The sequence below is a fragment of the Nelusetta ayraudi genome, unplaced genomic scaffold (assembly GCF_046127955.1).
Source record: "Nelusetta ayraudi isolate G7.1 ecotype Tasmania unplaced genomic scaffold, CSIRO-AGI_Nayr_v1 ptg000009l, whole genome shotgun sequence".
In the NCBI taxonomy this organism is placed as follows: Eukaryota; Metazoa; Chordata; class Actinopteri; order Tetraodontiformes; family Monacanthidae; genus Nelusetta; species Nelusetta ayraudi.
Genome location: NW_027466059.1, coordinates 2,037,501 through 2,055,000, shown reverse-complemented (window position 1 = coordinate 2,055,000; position 17,500 = coordinate 2,037,501). Strand labels below are relative to the sequence as shown.

The 17,500-nt window shown below is 44.3% G+C and overlaps 2 protein-coding genes across 24 annotated transcripts in view; both read left to right on the top strand.

Annotated features, from left to right (window-relative positions):
* The window catches only part of lmf2a (lipase maturation factor 2a), a 65,538-nt gene that overhangs the window by 30,359 nt on the left and 17,679 nt on the right, over nt 1–17,500 (top strand). The gene's annotated exons all lie outside the window — the stretch shown is intronic.
* c2cd5 (C2 calcium dependent domain containing 5) overlaps nt 1–17,500 on the top strand; it is a 25,953-nt gene that overhangs the window by 2,998 nt on the left and 5,455 nt on the right. For 9 of the 23 annotated variants that reach the window (XM_076019351.1, XM_076019348.1, XM_076019355.1 and 6 more), the window contains exons 8-26: nt 1,673–1,830; nt 3,074–3,274; nt 3,667–3,755; nt 4,645–4,680; nt 6,404–6,512; nt 11,556–11,670; nt 11,781–11,879; nt 11,978–12,089; nt 12,212–12,291; nt 13,041–13,227; nt 13,344–13,508; nt 14,068–14,112; nt 14,591–14,731; nt 14,821–14,884; nt 14,992–15,053; nt 15,818–15,916; nt 16,008–16,097; nt 16,201–16,279; nt 16,741–16,833. In XM_076019351.1, coding sequence (XP_075875466.1) covers nt 1,673–1,830; nt 3,074–3,274; nt 3,667–3,755; nt 4,645–4,680; nt 6,404–6,512; nt 11,556–11,670; nt 11,781–11,879; nt 11,978–12,089; nt 12,212–12,291; nt 13,041–13,227; nt 13,344–13,508; nt 14,068–14,112; nt 14,591–14,731; nt 14,821–14,884; nt 14,992–15,053; nt 15,818–15,916; nt 16,008–16,097; nt 16,201–16,279; nt 16,741–16,833 — 2,024 coding nt within the window. Of the gene's footprint in view, nt 1–838; nt 955–1,672; nt 1,831–3,073; nt 3,275–3,666; nt 3,756–4,644; nt 4,681–6,403; nt 6,513–11,555; nt 11,671–11,780; nt 11,880–11,977; nt 12,090–12,211; nt 12,292–13,040; nt 13,228–13,343; nt 13,509–14,067; nt 14,113–14,590; nt 14,732–14,820; nt 14,885–14,991; nt 15,054–15,817; nt 15,917–16,007; nt 16,098–16,200; nt 16,280–16,740; nt 16,834–16,952 lie in introns of all 23 variants that reach the window. The other 14 variants (XM_076019353.1, XM_076019357.1, XM_076019365.1 and 11 more) reach the window with 11 other exon arrangements.

The window sequence follows — 17,500 nt, the reverse complement described above, 5'->3', positions numbered from 1 at the left end:
ATCCGCTCCTCTGCTGTGTTCAGTGCGTCCATGGCTCGTTGTTTTGTGCAGTAACCGAACAGCCACTTTTATGCATGGACGCAGCGTGAGATTTTGTGATTTCTGAGGGATGCAAATACTGCTTACAGCAGGGGTGGGGGCAAACTTTTTGACAATGGGTTCTAAAATGTGACCAGCCAGGGCCAGAGCAGCAGTAGATGGATGGTGTTCTGGTGACCCACCCCATAAGGGGGAAAATATATTCTCGTATATGTAGAAAACGTGCTTTAATGTCAATTGAGAATCACCAAAAGCAAAGTTAGAACAAAATATGTCTTTGAACGAAGCCCCACGATATTTAACTCTTTATTGAAATGAAATGCATGAAACACGGCTATTTATGACTTGCTCACTTGCTTTTAATATAATTTCTTCAAGTTCATAGGGCCGCATTCAAAAGCTCGACGGGCCGCATGTGGCCCCCCCCGGGCCGTAGTTTGCCCATGCCTGGTTTAAAGCATGGTAAATTTTTGGCTTTTTGATGCGTAATGCTCCTCTTTGCATATTTCCAAAACTAGCTTCAATTCCAGAGCCTCCTCCGCTGTTGCCACAGTATTTTTGCATCCCTGCCGTGCGCTTCCATGCGAGACGCCGAGATCTGACCTGTGCATGAGTTTTTACCACCAAGGCCAGAGGAGGAGTAGACGGGCCTCCTCTTTTCCTTTGTGTCTCCTCTCTCACTCAATTGCAATGTTGTGTGGTGTTGGTCCTCTGTACTCGTCTCTTTCTTTCCTGTCTGCCTCTCGGATCGGGATGTCTTTTCACTGCTTGTGTCCGACTCGTGCGCTGATTGGTCCAGGTCTCCCCTTGCCCACGGATGCCGCTCCACCCACAACAGCCCAGTGCATTCGGCCTGCAGCTCCCAGAGACTCTCCCAGAACTTCTCTGTCTCTGTTCCCACGCTCATCTTCACTGGTACGAAGGCAGGGAAGACAGAGGGAGAATAGTTTTGTTTTTTTTAATGGGATGAACCTGCACCTTTCCAAGTGCCTTTGCTTGACAGCCACAGTCTCTGATACAGACAGGCTTTCAAGAAAGACTATATGACGGTATGCCTAAAGATGTTGCCTCAATAAGACCCTTCACCAGTCGCACCTCTTCCAAACATTCTCCATTTTTCAATTTCACAATTTTATTGGCTTCTCAAAACTAAAATAAAAATTTTAAAAAAGGGTTGTGGGCCTGCTACTCAACCTAGCTTTGAAATCCTGGGACACATGCTTCAGCTCGTCGTCCTCTGTTGTTTCTGACCTTCTTGTGTTCCGTGTTTCCGCTTTTCCCAGTCAGTTGTGTGTCTCTTGTGTTCTTGTCCCTTATTAATTTAACTTCCTTGCTTTCCACGCTTGCTGTATTTTATTTTATTTTTTTCATTCGCCCATCCATCCATCCATCCGTAGCACCTCTTAACATGCCTCACCTGGAACAAACAAACCGCACGACCAAACAGCCCCCCGTTTCCAAGCAAACGGCAGCGGCGGCGTTGACGTGCTCCCCATGCGAACACACGTGCACATATACGCACGCGCACTCTCACACACTCAACAAGGAGGTGGTGGTGGTGGTGGCGGTGACTGACGTGAGTGTGTGTGTATGTGTCTGATGTGCCCCTCCCCCGTCCCTCCCCTCCCGGCAGGCCGGTATTTGGCGAGGACCTGCTCTCGTCCTGCCCACCGACCCCCTTCAGGGCCCTCCCCACCTCCTCCTCCTCTCCTCCCCCCTTCTCTCCCTCCAAGCCATGCAGCCGCCAGTCCTCATCATCAGACACAGACCTCAGTTTGACGCCCAAAACGGGTAAGGACTCTTGGCCCTCATCCCACTCTCATCCCCCCACCTTCTCCCTCAGCTCATTGTGGTGCGGCATGGTGGTGTTGGTTATAGTTGTTGTTGTTTTTTCTTTCTTTCTTGATAATTTGTCATTTACGCATTATTCAGTTGTCATACTTGTGTTACTATGAAATATGCCTTGTTTCGTACCCCTTTGTTTTTTTTTTCGTTCTCAGTGGCCTGGTGCGCCCGCTTTGAAAAGAACACTGAAAAAAAAAAAAAGACTCGGATCACAATTATTGCGTTCTGTCCGTATTGAACGTGTTGCTACTTTCAAAGACGCACCAGACCAGTGAAACAGTCCCGTCCCCCTGTGTTGCGATGGTCTTTAAATGAAGCACTGTGTCTCAAGAGGTTCTGTTGTCGATTAAAATTCATTTGAATAAATAATACCAAAGGTAAGTGAGGTGAAGCTGCTCCTGTAACAACCTAACAATGGCACGGTTCCGCTAAGACATGGAATGAATTGCTGTAAAAGCCTGAAGAGGCTTCAGAGCAGAGCGTCTGCACTGAGTTATCTGGTGGAGACCAACCACCTTCTCTTCAAGCATATTCCTCTCTCTAAGATTTTTTTTTTTTTTTTTCTAATTCAAACATCCAGCTGTCTGCATTCTGACTCCACCATTGTTTGTGTCATTATTCTCCTCTGCGTGCCATCGTTCTCTTTGTGTGTCTCTTTTCTGAAGACGGATCAGATCACATAGCAAACGTCACCTACTTAAGAGGACCACAAGTACTTGCAGATTATATATAGATGTGTATGTAACGTTTAAAACTGCTACCCATATATACATATATATATATATATATACACTACCAGTCAAAAGTTTGGACACACCTTCCCAGGCAATTATTTTTTCTTTCCAACTTTCTACACTGCAGATATTATGCATATGGTGGCCAAACTTTTAACTGGTAGTGTATTTTCTTTTTATTTATTTTTTAAGCAGAAAATCTTGTCAACCGTAAACTGAGACCAGACATAATCCTACACCAAGGAAACAGCACAAACATAAAAAGCAGCGCAATTCAACGTAATAATAAATAACACTATTTCATTTCTGCAGCTGTAAACACTTTCTCCTCATCACTTCCTGCTCTCTCCCTCCTCACCTCTGTGATCCCGCTCATCGCCGCTCTGCTGTTTTCACTCCCGCCTATGTCTGTTCTGCCTCTGTACACCCTCTCCATCTGTCATTCTGCCGGACAGAGGGGATCCAGTCCGTTAGACGGAGGCCTGGTATCTTCCTCTGCCCCAGCTCCCCCACCCTCTCCACCAACACTCTGTCCCTCTCTGGCTCCGGCCCCAGAGCCGGCACCCCTCCCCTCCCCACCACCGTCCGCTCTGACTCTGCCTTGCTGAGAAAGAGCGTGTCCTTCAATGAGGACCTGCTGCTGCTGGCGGCCTCTGGTATAGTTGGACTGCTGTGTGCTATCAAGTAACACAAAACTACAGCAGGAATGTTTTTTTTTGGCCGACAGAGGCATTTCGCAACTTGGCCGCCGTACGGCTATGAGGAAGTTGTGATTCAACTCAACTAATAGTTGCCTCTTTTACAGCATGTTTTTTTTGAAAATAGATCAACCCAAATTAATATGCGTGCTTCATTTTTTTTTTTTTTTTAAGAAGAAGTGGGGACTCGCCTTGGTTTTGAATGGGGACACAGCGAGTCCGACGGACTGCAGCAACCGTTTGAATCAGCACCAGTTGTCCTAACACAATTAACATTTTGCCACACCGATCTTTTGGGAGCTTGTGTTGTCAGGCCAGGGGGTGATGTGGGACTGTTTCCTGTGAATCAGGCATGGGCAGCGGAGGCAGCGCTGGGAAGGAAGCGGGACCTCTGAAGACCTTGCTGCGGCAACACACGCAGACGGCTCTGGAGCAGAGGGTACGACAACACTCGACACGTGCATGTCGCACACAATTCTACATGCAGCTATGTGAGATGGAAACATGCAGTGAGGGAGAGTGTTCTGCCGTATAGTTTAAGTTGGATTCCATTTAGTTGAATTTATTCGGGTAAACACATAATTCCCCCCACCCCCTCCAGAAAAAAAAAATCCTGTTGTTTTTTTGTTTTGTTTTGTTTTTTCTTTTCATTAATACTTTCGGAACCACCAGTCAATAGTATTAAGCCGCGTTCAGACTGCCAGCCAAAACCGATTTTTAGCACATCTGGATTGAAACCGGATTCCTCTTTTGTAGTCTAAACAGTCACAAATCACATGAAATCCGATTTTTGCAAAACGGATTGAAACTTAACTTCGGGAGGTAGTTTGAAATGGCATTTAGACAGATGAGTCTGTGTGGACAGCTCCAAACACACACCGATGGGGTTTGACTGTCCGTGACGTCGCTCTACGTGACGCAAGACCCAATGCGCCAGACCAGAGAGCGCCATTCCAGGTGCAGAGCTGTAGCGCCACCGCTCCGACGTCGTTGCTACAGCAACCTGTCAGATGGGTCAACAATGTGGCCCAGTCTGAACAGAGCCAGATCCAATTTGGACACTGGCTAAAAACCAGTTTGGACAGTCAGCCCTAAACAAGACAGATTTGAGAAAGAATCTGATTTGAATCCGATTCGCCTGCAGTCTGAACGCAGCCTTAGTTAGTACTCTATGTTTGCATACTATGCTTTAACTTGAATTTTGCTTATCAGTTTACAAAGATTGATTGTGTTCTATGTGACGAGTAGCAGCTCAATAACAGCCCAGGTTTGTGAAAGAGCAAGTAATATTTCCCTCTTCTGTCCTCTCGACTCATTTTGCCACTCAGGGAGCGTCCTCCTCTGGGTTGTTGTTTAACGCCAGGGTATGTGCCTCCAGTGTGTCACTGCTTTACCCCCCTTTTCACTCTTCTCCCCAATGACTCCCATGGCCAGCTGCTGGCCACCACGAAGTCAGAGTCACTCTCTCTCTCTTTTATTTTTATTTTTTTCTCCACCTACTGTTTGTAGACCATAAGGCGGCAGGCTGAGCTTAGCAACACACAGCGGCCAGACCCCCGCTGGAATGCGTGTTTGCGTAGCCTCTGCTGCGGTCTCCACTACAAACATGTTAGCCGGAAAACCTTGGTGCCTGAAGTCGTGTTTCCTATCTGATTTGAAGGGGTGTTTCTCTTGGTGTGCGGTTGCACCCCCCTTGATACCCCCTCCTCTGTGAATCCCCCACCCCTCCACCAAGTACTGGTTTGATTTTTCTTGTGTCAGAAACTGGAATGAGCACGCTCACGTCATCACTTCATTCTTGTCTGAATGCTCAGTGGGAGGTGTCGTGAGTCACTTTAGTCACCGTCTTCCTGCCATGAGTACCGGACAAGAAGGAATCTCATCAACGGTGGTGTCATTTGATTTTGATTTTTGACTTTTTTTTTTTTTTTTTCTTTTTCGTCTCTCTCTCATTACATCTGCATGGTTGGAAATCACAACCCGACGTTCGGATTTCCTGTAGTGGTGTCATCACATCAACCTAGAATCAAAACCAGCAGCAGAACAGCAGTGAATCCAAATGATTTAAATTTTTTGTGTTGTGGGCCGCTTTCTGAAGACACTGTAGTAGCTTGGGAGCTTTTGAGGAAGTAATTTCAGTTTAAGCCATCGTTTATCTGCGGACGCTTTAATCGTGCATCCAAACTACTTTCTTCTCTTTATATTATCAGGCCGAATGAAACAAATTTCAATAACATGACCTTATTTTGATACTGTTTCTATTTGCATTCTGTCTGTTGGGGCCCCTCCCTGTGTAGGTATGACTCTGCTCAGCCAGCCCTCTTAAAAGCAATGGCAGTATTGGTTTGTGTTATATTATTTGACTTCATAGACCCAACTGTAGAACGGGATCTCAGTTGTCACTTCAAACCCTCCAAGGACATGGTTGTCGTTCTCTGTTGTTTTCAAGACCTCTCAGTAACATCCATAAAGAGTTGATTTATTTGACTTAAAAAAAAATAAAAAAAAAACTTTTATCAGGAAGAATACATGCCGGGACATTCACTTGCAGATCTGTTTGAAATGCTCTCTGGTTTGCGTCGATAGCGGAGGGCTGGGCAGGGATTCCGCTGGGGTTCAAACCTTGCATGATAAATCACCATTACTCTCAGTCCCTGCGCATGCTGGCTCCTTTTTGGGTCAATATTTGGAAGTGCTACTGGGATCTGTGCAGAGCTGCTCCAGTCCCATTGAAAATCGTGTTGCAGTTTTGCTGCTGATGACAGACTTTTCGACTGCCAATTCAGATATTTGAAGAAGAAGAATATATTACTTATTAAATTGCACAATGATTCAGTAACTGTTATAAATAAGGAAAACAAACTTCCTTACCTGATGTATTTATTGACTGAACATTAGAGTCAGGAGTGGTACATGTTGCCTGACATCTGTTATTTGCCATCAAAAGTGCTTAAATAGGTACTTCATGTTGTAGGACTCTTTGTAGCTTTAACGGATTGAACATCAAAAATATCCCAAAATTAACAACTGAGTTATAACAGTATGAATGGGAGTCCAGTGGATGACGCCGTTACTTTGAATTTGCAGGAGTTCCCTTTCTTCACCTTGACGTCGTTCCCGCCTGGTTTTCTGGTTCACGCTGGCGGCGTGGTCAGCGCTCGCTCCGTCAAACTGCTGGACCGCATACACAACCCTGGTGAGTTCAGCACGCACACGCAGCATCAAAGCTTCAGCTCCTTCCCTGTCCTGTCAAGCGGTACGAAGGAGCCCCTCCATTGCCCACGAGTACCGCGTGACTGTCCCGTCTCGTCGCACTTGGCTATTAGTTGGCGCTGCCTCCCTTTTGCCCTCTTGTGTTGAGCAGCGCCGTGACTGTCTGTCGTGTTTTGTTTCATCAAGAAGTAATGGAGACGATCATCTAGCCCAGGGGTGGGCAAACTGTTTCGCTCGTAGGCCACAGTGGGTTGGATGGATGGAGTGTTTTGGTGACCCGCCTCATAGAGGGGAAAAATATATCATTGGATATGTGGAAAACAAATGTCCAATTAAAATTAAGGGGAATGCATGACTCTATGACTCTAAAAAATTATTGAAAGATTGACGAAATAGAGCTATTTTATAACTTACTTTATATTAATGTCATTCTTCAAGTTCAGCGGCCCGGATTAAAAAGCTTAACGGGCCGCATATGGCCCCCGGACCGTAGTTTGCCCATGACTGATCTAGCTGTTTAGGTGAAAGCTGTTCCTGGGAACGCTTCAATCCTTGCAGTTTGCTCCCATTGCCCTTGGCAATCAGTGATATTGAAAGGGCCAACTTTCACCTTATTTACTCTGTGTGTGTGTGTGTGTGTGTGTGTGTGTGTGTGTGTGTGTGTGTGTGTGTGTGTGTGTGTGTGTGCGCGTGCCCCCGCACCCTCATTTTTTTTTTTTTTCACTGTTAATACTGTTGATGTGTGCCGTCCCCTAGAACTATTATGCAACAGTCGTGCATGGCTACCACATGTTGCCTGCCGCTTCCTTTGTGTGGTGTCGCTGACTGCAGGTGGTGCTGTAGCGTCCTGTGTGTCCTTTGTTGCACCAATAATAATCAATAAATACATTTAGATTTTTCGTCTGTATCACGTAGACATGTCTGAAATTTTGTATTAGGCTGTTTTGTTATTGGACTGAATCCACTCGGTAATCAAAGCAATATGGACCGTTTGCACAAATGCAAAATGACTCATTAGGGTGTTCAGGTCATAGCTGGCTGCATTAGAATGTTCAGAGTCTTTTTTGGATACACAAGCAAAGTTATGTATATATTTATCCCCCCCCCCCTCTTTAAATCCTTTTGCGCTAGGGATGCAAATGATAAATTCTTAATTGACAATTTGTCAATAATCAATTAATTGTTAACATCCCCATATATTACACATATGAAAGAACATCCATAGAACAATTGAAATGTGTCCCCTCTTTAAAGCATAGTTGAAGCACTTGCCAGACTCTTTCTGCATGGTCCCCGTCTGTAGTTCCTAGCTTCAGTTCTTGCTTTGACAGTCTTTCATCCAGGCCCTCAGCTTTTACTCATCTCTGTCTTCTTTCCCTCATTAAATCTTTTTGCCGAGACTGTGTTTTCTGGTCGAGCCGAACGTGACTCTCGCCCTTGCCATTGTCACTGTGTGGTGCTGTGTGTCCTCTGCCAAAGTGACCGTGCGGTGCCGCTGTTGTGCTGTGCCTGTTTGTTAGACTATCTCTTTTCCTTTTCTCTCTCTTCTCTGTACTAACGGTGTGTTCTGGCCCAGCCTTGGGTAACGCGCGCTCATACAAACTGCTAGACTGGAATAGTGTCGCCGCAGGTATTTTTTCCCCCCTTTTACTGCTCTCACCCGACAGAGCGATGGCAGCTCAGTGAAGTTTAAAACCCCCAGCTCGACCAATCCGGACCGGCCTCGGTGAAATCGCACCCAAAAATTTGACCTTTGCTTTTGCCATGAATTCAGTGAGCTGCCATTCTCCTCTCTCTTAATCTGCTGAGCTGAATTGAGCATGCGCTGTCCCCACCCGCCCCATTCAAGCCTGGCCTGACCCGCCCCGCCCCTCCCACCCTCTCCGCTTCCTCTTGGCTGGTTCTTCTGCACCGTGAAGAGCTGCAGCTCCTCCCCCAGTGTTATCCCCTCGCCGTTTTAATGCTTTTTGACTTAACGTTGTGGTTCAACCTGTCTATACCAAAGGTTTAGGGGGTTGACTTTGTGACAAAAAATGAATAAAAATCACAGACTGGGCATGTACATCTCTGTGTCCCTGGGCCGTATTCATACTGGAAGCGAGAGAGTCAGATGGATGCATGGATGGGAAGTTGTTGTTGTTGTTGTTTTTTTGTAAGAGTGAGCAAAGGGAAGTAAATAAAAAAGATGTGAGGGGGATGGATAGAGCATAAAGGAATCAGATTTTCATTTCCTGCTAAAGGGAGCGGGGAACCTACGAAAAGAGACTCAAACAACAGTGATGCAGGTTTTACACCTTATTAGCTGCAATAGTGTACTCACCTTTATGTATTTCATACAAGTATTTACTTGTGTAAAATACATTAAGGACTGTTACCTAAGTGCACTACCCTGTATTCAGTCTCATGATGGAATAGAATAGAATAGAATAAAATCCTTTATTAATCCCACATTGGGGACATTTGCATAATTTCAATATTGGAAAATTATATTAATAAAAAAGACAATAAAGGAATAAAAAAAAAATAGATATAGATATATTGCAAGGCTGATACTCTCACTGCATTACGTATTCTTTATTGTATTGTAAGTATTCATCAGTTCTAAGTAAAGGTTTGAAATCCTCAGAGGGTTTATGTAGTGTTTATGTATGTGTGTGCCTTAGGGATGCAAATTATCGATTAATTCATTAATCGTTAGTTGATTGACCTTATAGCTCGATTAACGATTAATTGGTCAGCGGCGATTTTTCCTGAGAACCTAAATTTCACAATGACCTAGGTATATTATGACCATCACAATATCTACAGGGGAATTGCTCTTTCCTGCCACTACACTGTTATAATGATATTAACTACCCATGTAAAAAATGAATTGCGACTAATTTAATTTAATCGATCAAATTCTTAATCGACAATTAATCGATAATCGATTAATTGTTGAAAAAGTTTGTAGGGATGAGAGAAGACTTAGGAGCAATGGAGAAGTATCAGTATCCTGGCAGACATGTTGAAATTGTCACATAGTCAAAGTCACGTTAAACTATTAGAAAGCCTGATGAGAACATTGATTGGGGAAAAATGGGAAACATCTGCCACACTGGTTTTCCTGAATTTGTTCTAGTTAGTTAGGGTGTAAAGGTGCAAGCAAAGCGAAAAGCCAGGTGTTTTTTTTGTTTTGTTTTGTTTTTGTTTATTTGTTTCTTTGTTTGGTCTGTTTCTTTTGGCTTGGGAATATCAAGACCTGGTTGTACATGTCCAAATTCCGCATTTTGAGCCTGTCCGCTGCCGAAGCGCCTCTGCTGCCGTCTGCTCTGTTAAACGCTCAACTTCCACGATGCCTAGAAAGACTTGGTTCGAATGAATATGGCCCCTCTCTGCCCATGAGTGTGCACATGGTCATGAGCGTGCACGTCGGTGAGCCTGTGCTTGTGTGACATGCTGCTTCCGGTTGAAAGGAACCCACATTGTCAGCCTGATGCCCGACCATGAGCCATTATTGACGACTTCCTCAGTTGACCACCTGCTCATTCCCCTTCATTCCTTCCCCTCCTCCTCCTCCCCTTCCTCCTCCTCTGGCAGCCTCTCTCTCCTTCCAGTGAGTGGTGGAGGGGTGGGGCCGACTCAAGCATGTGACCCTCCTGGGAAAGCGACGGGGTGCACCTCAGTATTCTGATGTCGCTTTCCTTCACATGTTGTACAGTTACCCGGTGTAGCAGTAATTGATCACAGCATGCGATCAAGCTTTTTTTTATTTCTTGCCAGTTAAACAAATTGTCATTGGATCAAAGCCTCATGGGAGTCTTAAAAAGACACCCATGGATTAGCTGATATGATGAAGGCACAATGCTTTTTAATGCAAAACATCTAAAATGGGAATATTAACCAAGTGAAGAGTTTGTTTTTTTTTGTTTTTTTTTTAACACAGTCATACTGTCAACGACCATAAAAGTATCAGAGGGGGTCTGTAAAGCCCACCGCTTCACTTTGTGTTGCGCAGCTGACTGGAAGGGCTTAAAGAGGAGACGAAGACGGTTAAAAATATGCAGTACTACATTTGATAAAAAGTGATGGATGGCCGCTTTGACCGTGTGTGTGTGTGTGTGTGTGTGTGTGTGTGTGTGTGTGTGTGTGTGTGTGTGTGTGTGTGTGTGTGTGTGTGTGTGTGTGTGTGTGTGTGTGTGTGTGTGTGTGTGTGTGTGTGTGTGTGTGAGAGCGAAGGAGTCTGAGCTCTGACAGTCCAAGGAGAAGTCTTGCAAGATGAACAGCGACATTGTTCGAAACTGAGTTTGATCTGAAATGTTCATAGCACACGAGGATGTTTCGTAACATGGACTAAAGATGAGGATATAATAATAATATAATATAATATAATGAGAAGGTACATATGCAGGCTTCCTCTCGTGACGTGCAATGAGATACGGCCCAGTCTTTCCCATACAGATAAGAACGTATGGCGGAGGGTCAGGAGATCAACTCGTAAACAGTTGGTCACTGTTGAGATTGTAGCACATGAGTCACTCATGAGCAATAACCTTTCTCTGTGTGTGTGGTCGAGGGAGGGGGGGCGGGGGGGTCGGGTCAGGTCAAAAGGGCCGTCCATCAGTTTGGAAGTTGTATTGCATTGCCTTTCATGATGCTTTTAGCTCATGTGCACCCAAGAAAACCCCAAAGGAGAAGACGCATCACTAACCCCAAAACGTTGCCTTCTTCATCATCACCCTTCAGCTCACCAACCCTCCATCGTCACTTTGTTTCACAAACTAATGGTTGGTTTTGGCTTGCTTTGATCATTTAAACCGCCAGTCATCAGAAATTAAACTGTATTTTTATTTTTTTTAAACTGTCTTTCACTTTTCTGGTAAGTTAAAGTCATCAGATTGATTGTGCATACTCAGTCTCTGGTTTGTGGTCAGATTATTTTAGCTTTTTGTTACCAGGCAGATTTTCAGTGTTGAGCTAGGTGCCACGCTGAAGCATCGGCGAGTGTGCGGCAAGCGCAGCCTGAAGTGGGATCTGTGTTTTGCAGATGAGCCAGAAACGCGGGACGCCTGGTGGGAGGAGATTCGACAGGAGATCAAATCTCACGCCAAAGCTCTTGGTTGCCACGCCGTGGTGGGCTACAGCGAGAGCACCAGCATCTGGTATGTGCATTAGTACCACTCCATAGAATAATTTCACAATTATGGAGTATGTACAAATTACCTTTAAACAACAACAATGGCGCATGATGCCCCTTCTCCCCTGTACTCAGTGAGGAGGTGTGCATCCTGTCGGCGTCGGGCACAGCAGCCATTCTCAATCCTCGATATATGCGCGAAGGCTGCCTAGACATCGGACTGGTCGACCACAGGTTGCTCTTTACCTAGAACTTATTGTAAATCTCTATTATACCCCAAAAAAATACTGTCCCTGATAGCATTTAGTGATTTTTTTTCTTTTTCTTGCCAGGTTTGAGGAGCCCGCACCACCCAGCTGCGGCTTCTGTCACATCCCGTACGATGAGCTCAACATGCCATTCCCCACCCAGCTCACCTACTGTTACCACTGCAGACGGCAAAAGGTAGCGAAAGCAAAGCCGACCTCCGGGCTGTCTCGCCTCTCTACGGTGTTTCATACAATTTTGTTTTTGTTTCTTTTTTTTGAAAAAAACCCCACAAAAAACGCCTTTAATCATTTTTGAAGGTACCTGATGTTCTGTTCACCACGATCGACCTGCCACCTGAAGCAGCTGTCACAGGGAAGGGCTGCCTCATCCAAGCCAGGTAGGACCACTCAAGGACATAACGACGACAACAACAACAAGAAATTTTATTTACACACTGCTTCACATCAAATAAATTATCTCAAAGTGCTTTATAGTTAATAACTACAATAGCAGAACGTAAATAAGAAAACTAAATAAAATGCCTAAAAAAAATTAAAACTAAAAATGATACATAACTTTGACTATGACCATCAACCATTATTACTGCTGTGGATATATTTTGCATCGGTAAGTGAAGAAGTCTGAGAATTGGCCCATGAAGAAGAAGTCCTTTTGAATCGAGTCTTGCAAAAGGAACACAAGTCAAGAAGTTCCCTAAGACAGCGTGCAAAAGATACATTGCTTGTAATAACATGAGCACAATGAGGAGATGCGTAGGCATGCCTCCTCCCCTGCGTGCCTCCCCCAAAGCAGCATGGTGAGGTCACAGGAGGAGGGCACCAGAGCACAAGGATTAACAACCCTCTCCCGTGGGAGATGGGGACGAGGGGTTTTTAACTTAAGCCCAAGTGCTGCAAATCACAGGTCAAAGGTTGGAAGCGCGTCTGCACTTTGCAGCGTTCAGCCACGCTCAAAGCTAAAAGTATTTAACTGCATACAGATGTTCCTTTGTATCTAAATGTCAGAAGAACATTTTTTTTTCTGTCGTGGTGATTTTGTTCACCAAATACTTCGAAGTTTGCAAATTTCTGTGCAGACTTAAGAGACCCGAATCGGTAATAATTACCTGTGTTTATTTGCCCTTAGATTGTGTCGCCTGAAAAAGAAGGCCCAGGGTGAAGTGAACGCGACGGCAATCTCCAACCTGCTGCCGTTCATCGAATACGAGCTGCACACTCAGCTGATGAACAAGCTGAAGCTGCGCAGCATGAACGCCCTGTTCGGCTTGCACATTCAGATCAGCGTGGGCGAGAACATGCTGCTGGGTCTGGCTGTAGGTTTTTTTTGGGGGGCGTTCAGAGCTTAATGGGCAACATTTGTTTGGGGGGGGGGGTCCTTGCCATAACTAAGCCCTGACATACGTGTACGTGCATGTTTGTGTGTGTTCAGTCAGCCACAGGAGTGTACCTGACTGCCCTGCCAGCACCAGGGGGCATCCAGATCGCTGGGAAGACACCTGGCGACCTGAGCAACGAGCACCACATCCTGAGCATTCAGAAGAGAATAAACGACACCATCGTCAAGAACAAGGAGATTTATCAGATAAACCCTCCGGTAAGAAAAACCAATACAAGCATTAAAAAAAAGAAAGAAAAAAAAATTCAAATTGGCACCCGGTCAGTAAGAAAAAATGTTTGGTGACATTTCAGGTGGAGACTTGGCGACCATTTATGGAGATCAGTTCTTCAATACTTTATTTTGACCTACGTTTTTGCCTGTCAATGCTGCATTAACGTCATATTATTGTCTGTATCTGTATCGTCCACTCCAAAAATGTTTCTGTACTTATAAGCATAACACACAAAGTAAGGATATTTGTCTTTGGTAGATTATTTCTTTGTTGTTACAATGCATTGTTGCAACAGGGAAATAATCTACCAAACACAAATGTCCTTACTTTTTGTGTTATGCTTATATGAATGTGTGTGTAGATGCAGATAAGATGAGGTCAGAGTTTAAAAAGGTTTTTAGGAATTAAGTTTGTAGAGAGAGAGAGAGAGAGATTTCTTTTTTTCAAAAATATTTTCATATTGTTGCCAGTGGACGTGTGTCGCCTGTTTCTCTTGTAAATCATGACAAACCTGCCGCTCTTGTCTCTCTCTGATCATAAAAGAAATTATTTGCCCTGGACCTCGAGGCGTTCGGCGGCATAAACATGGTACTGAACGCTGCAACCTTTAGCTGTGAGGCACAACAGGCATGACAAACACTTCACCGTATTAATCACCGTACTACCGCACCTTTACTATAACTGGTAACAACTCTTGACTGGGGACCTTTGGCTGCAGGATGATGATTTAACCCACTCCAGTGACGCCCGTCGGGGCCGAGCCACCGTAGACTCATTGGAGTTGTTTCAATGAATTTGTTATTTTCAGCATCTCTCACCTCTGTACATATATGTGTGCGTGAGTGCGAGTGCGCGTGTCTGTATGTGTGTGTTTGCCCCCCCCCACCCCCAACTACTTAACTCTTCCAGATCTATATTTGATTAACATCCTGCATATGTGGCGGTGCAGCGGATCAGTTACCTGACTGCGACCTCTGTGTGTCATTAACACGGGCAGACGGGAGCCGCTGTCTGTCCGCTGTTCCGCTCAAGGCCTGTCTCTCGTCCCACCCCTCCGACCCTGCAGGAGCTGACTGAGGAAGTGGTGGGTTCTCCCATCCCCGAGCCCAGGCAGCGGTCCAGGCTCTTCCGCTCCCAGTCGGAGAGCTCAGACGAAGTGTCGGAACTGGACCTCTCGCACGGCAAGAAGGACGCCTTCGTCCTGGAGGTGCTTATTGTTCGCATCGTTGGGTGAATTCGTACACAGTTCTTAAAAATAATTTGTGTAACAATGAACTTTTTTCTTTTTTTTTTTAGATTGATGACACCGATGCTGTGGAGGACATCCACGCCCTCCTCACTGATGCCCCCACACCAACTGGTTGGTTTTGCTGTTGTTTATTCATTACAACTCCAAACGCTGCGCATCCTGCAGCAGTTGTAATGCACGCGCTTCATTTCCCCCGATTATCTTTTTCATTCCTGAAGGTTTTTACTGCTGCAACACCGAGACCATGCCAGGGATCCACAGCTGGACTTCAGCTATACAGGTTGGCTTTGCGCAATGTTTTTTTTTACCCCTTCCAAATAAACTGCTTGCAAACTTAAGAATTGACAACATCAGAACCCACTAAAAAATTCTGTCTCATGTAGTGTTGATATGCTTTTTTTGTTTTTATTTTTCATTTATTTATGATTTTTATTCCTTTATTCATCCCTAAGTGGGGAAAATAAAATTGCTAGCAGCAGCAGTACACACAACAAACACATTCACAAATGCCAGGTATAAAAAATAAAATAAGATAAAAAAAACTGGTATAAATAGAAAAGAGCAGTGCAAAAAACAAGTATGTGTGAAATAGACTACAGTATTGCACATGAATAATTGTTGTGGAAGAAATAAAGATACTGATGCAGAAGTGCCGAGTAATAAGCAATTTTATGCAGAACGGGTCGGAGCTCCGAGACACAAGCGAACAGATGCAACAAGTGCAGGCACCCGAGTGTGTGCGAGTGCTAGTGCAAAGAGATAAGGAAAGTGAAGGTCTGCTAAACAGAATAAAAGACTAATGCAAGAATGCTTATTTTCCATTACAATAATGAATTAGATTGCTGGGTGTTCAGAAATATTGCACATATACTGTATTGTTGTTGGTGGTGTTGGTCTACTAGGAGCAGGAACAAAGGAATAAAGAGCTACCAACAAATAATAATGAAGCAAGTCACTAAACCGCAGCTACCTGGAAGTAAGACTTGAAATGAGAGTGCTAAGTTGTTTTTATCACGCTGTGTGTTTCGATCGTCTGTTTTCCAGATGTTTACATCAGTGAGAGTCTTAAGGTTGAGTAACGTCAATCTTACCAACCAAGGCTTGAACAAGATCTTCACTGATCTCTGTGAAAATCTGCTGAAGGTGAGAGTTTCTTAACACACTGGCAAACATGTGCTTTCACTATTTATGGCTACACTGAATTGTGTTGTTTTTTTTCTCTCTCTCCCAACAGAGTTTCTACTTTAAACTACGCTCCATGATCCCCTGCTGTCTCTGTCATCTCAACTTCACTGTAGCAGTGCCAGAAGAAGAGCTCATCCAGGTGGGGAGATCCAGGCCATGTCATTCTTAAAAAATAAATAAATAAATGGACAAACATTTAATGAAATGTTTGTTTTCTTTTTTCTCGTCACATTGTCACCCAGGTTGCAGTGACAGCGGTGGCCATGACGTTTGACAAAGACCAGACTCAGGAGAAGCCATCAGAAAAACCTGCCTCCAAAGGTTTACAGATTGAATAGTTTGTCACGTACGGAGGATTAGGGCCACAAGAAGAGAAAAAATGAAGAGAGAATATTTTTTCCAATTCAAGAAAAAAGTTGAAATTTCAAGATTAAAGTCGCAATTTTGAGAATAAAGTTGACATAGAAAACCTGAAATTTCATGAATAAAATTGAAATAAAATCGAAATTTTGCACTTTATTCACAAAATGTCATCTTTTTTACGTTGACTTTATTCACAAAATTTCGTCTTTTTTATGTCGACTCTTCACGAAATTTTGACTTTATTCACGAATTTTCAACTTAAAACCCAAAATGAAAACTTAATAAAAATCTCCTTCCTGTATTATTAGTTTTTTTCTCTTCTTGTGGCCTTAGTCCTCTTTCGTAGTTATGGGCCACGTCAATTCATGTTGATGCAACACGTAAGCGAGCTAAACATTCCAAAAATAAACCTTTTTCAGGATGCAGCGAGACCGAAGAGCAGCTGCAGTTTCCCCTGGAGCTGTGCACCGACTCCTCCGCTGCCAACACTCAGGCATTATCCAGAATCTCAGGTAGCCTTTCATCTTTTTTTATTTTATTTCATTTAAAAAAAAAAAAAAATGCACCCTGGCTTCCCGCTCTACCCCGCCTCATTAACAGGCTCCACTCATCTTCTCCAATAACAATCTAGGTAAAGTCTCTTTACTCACCCCAGCTGCAAAGCTCTGCCAAAATCAGCTGGTAATGGTTCAGGCAGCAGGTAAATCCGTAGCTGTGTGCCATAGCCGTGTTTTCTGTTGATGTGACCTTAGTCACCAGTGTCACGTTGCCGTGCTCCTCAAGCAGACTTTACATTAGAACCTCCAACTAGTACTAACACACAGTGCTCTCTGTTAAGGAGCGTTGTGGCGTGACTGTAAACTATGATAAAAAAAAAAGGCAAGGTTTTCCTACTGCTGGATTCTATAGGATACAAAAGTGTTGTTTTCTGGCATCGTCATCTCCGACATCATTGTAATTCTACCCGTCAACGCACGGGGAATTTTAGAAACTGCCGCTAGGAGCAGACAGAGGTGAGACTCTGGTGGCAAACTGAAAGTTCAACACAAAGAACAATCCCTCGGACTCCGCAGAGCCGGAGGGCTTTCTAGCAAAGGAACGCGTGCCCTGCGGAATGTACAACCAATTAGAAACAATGAGGTCATCAAAGATAACAAGGTCATGGTGACCTCTGATGAG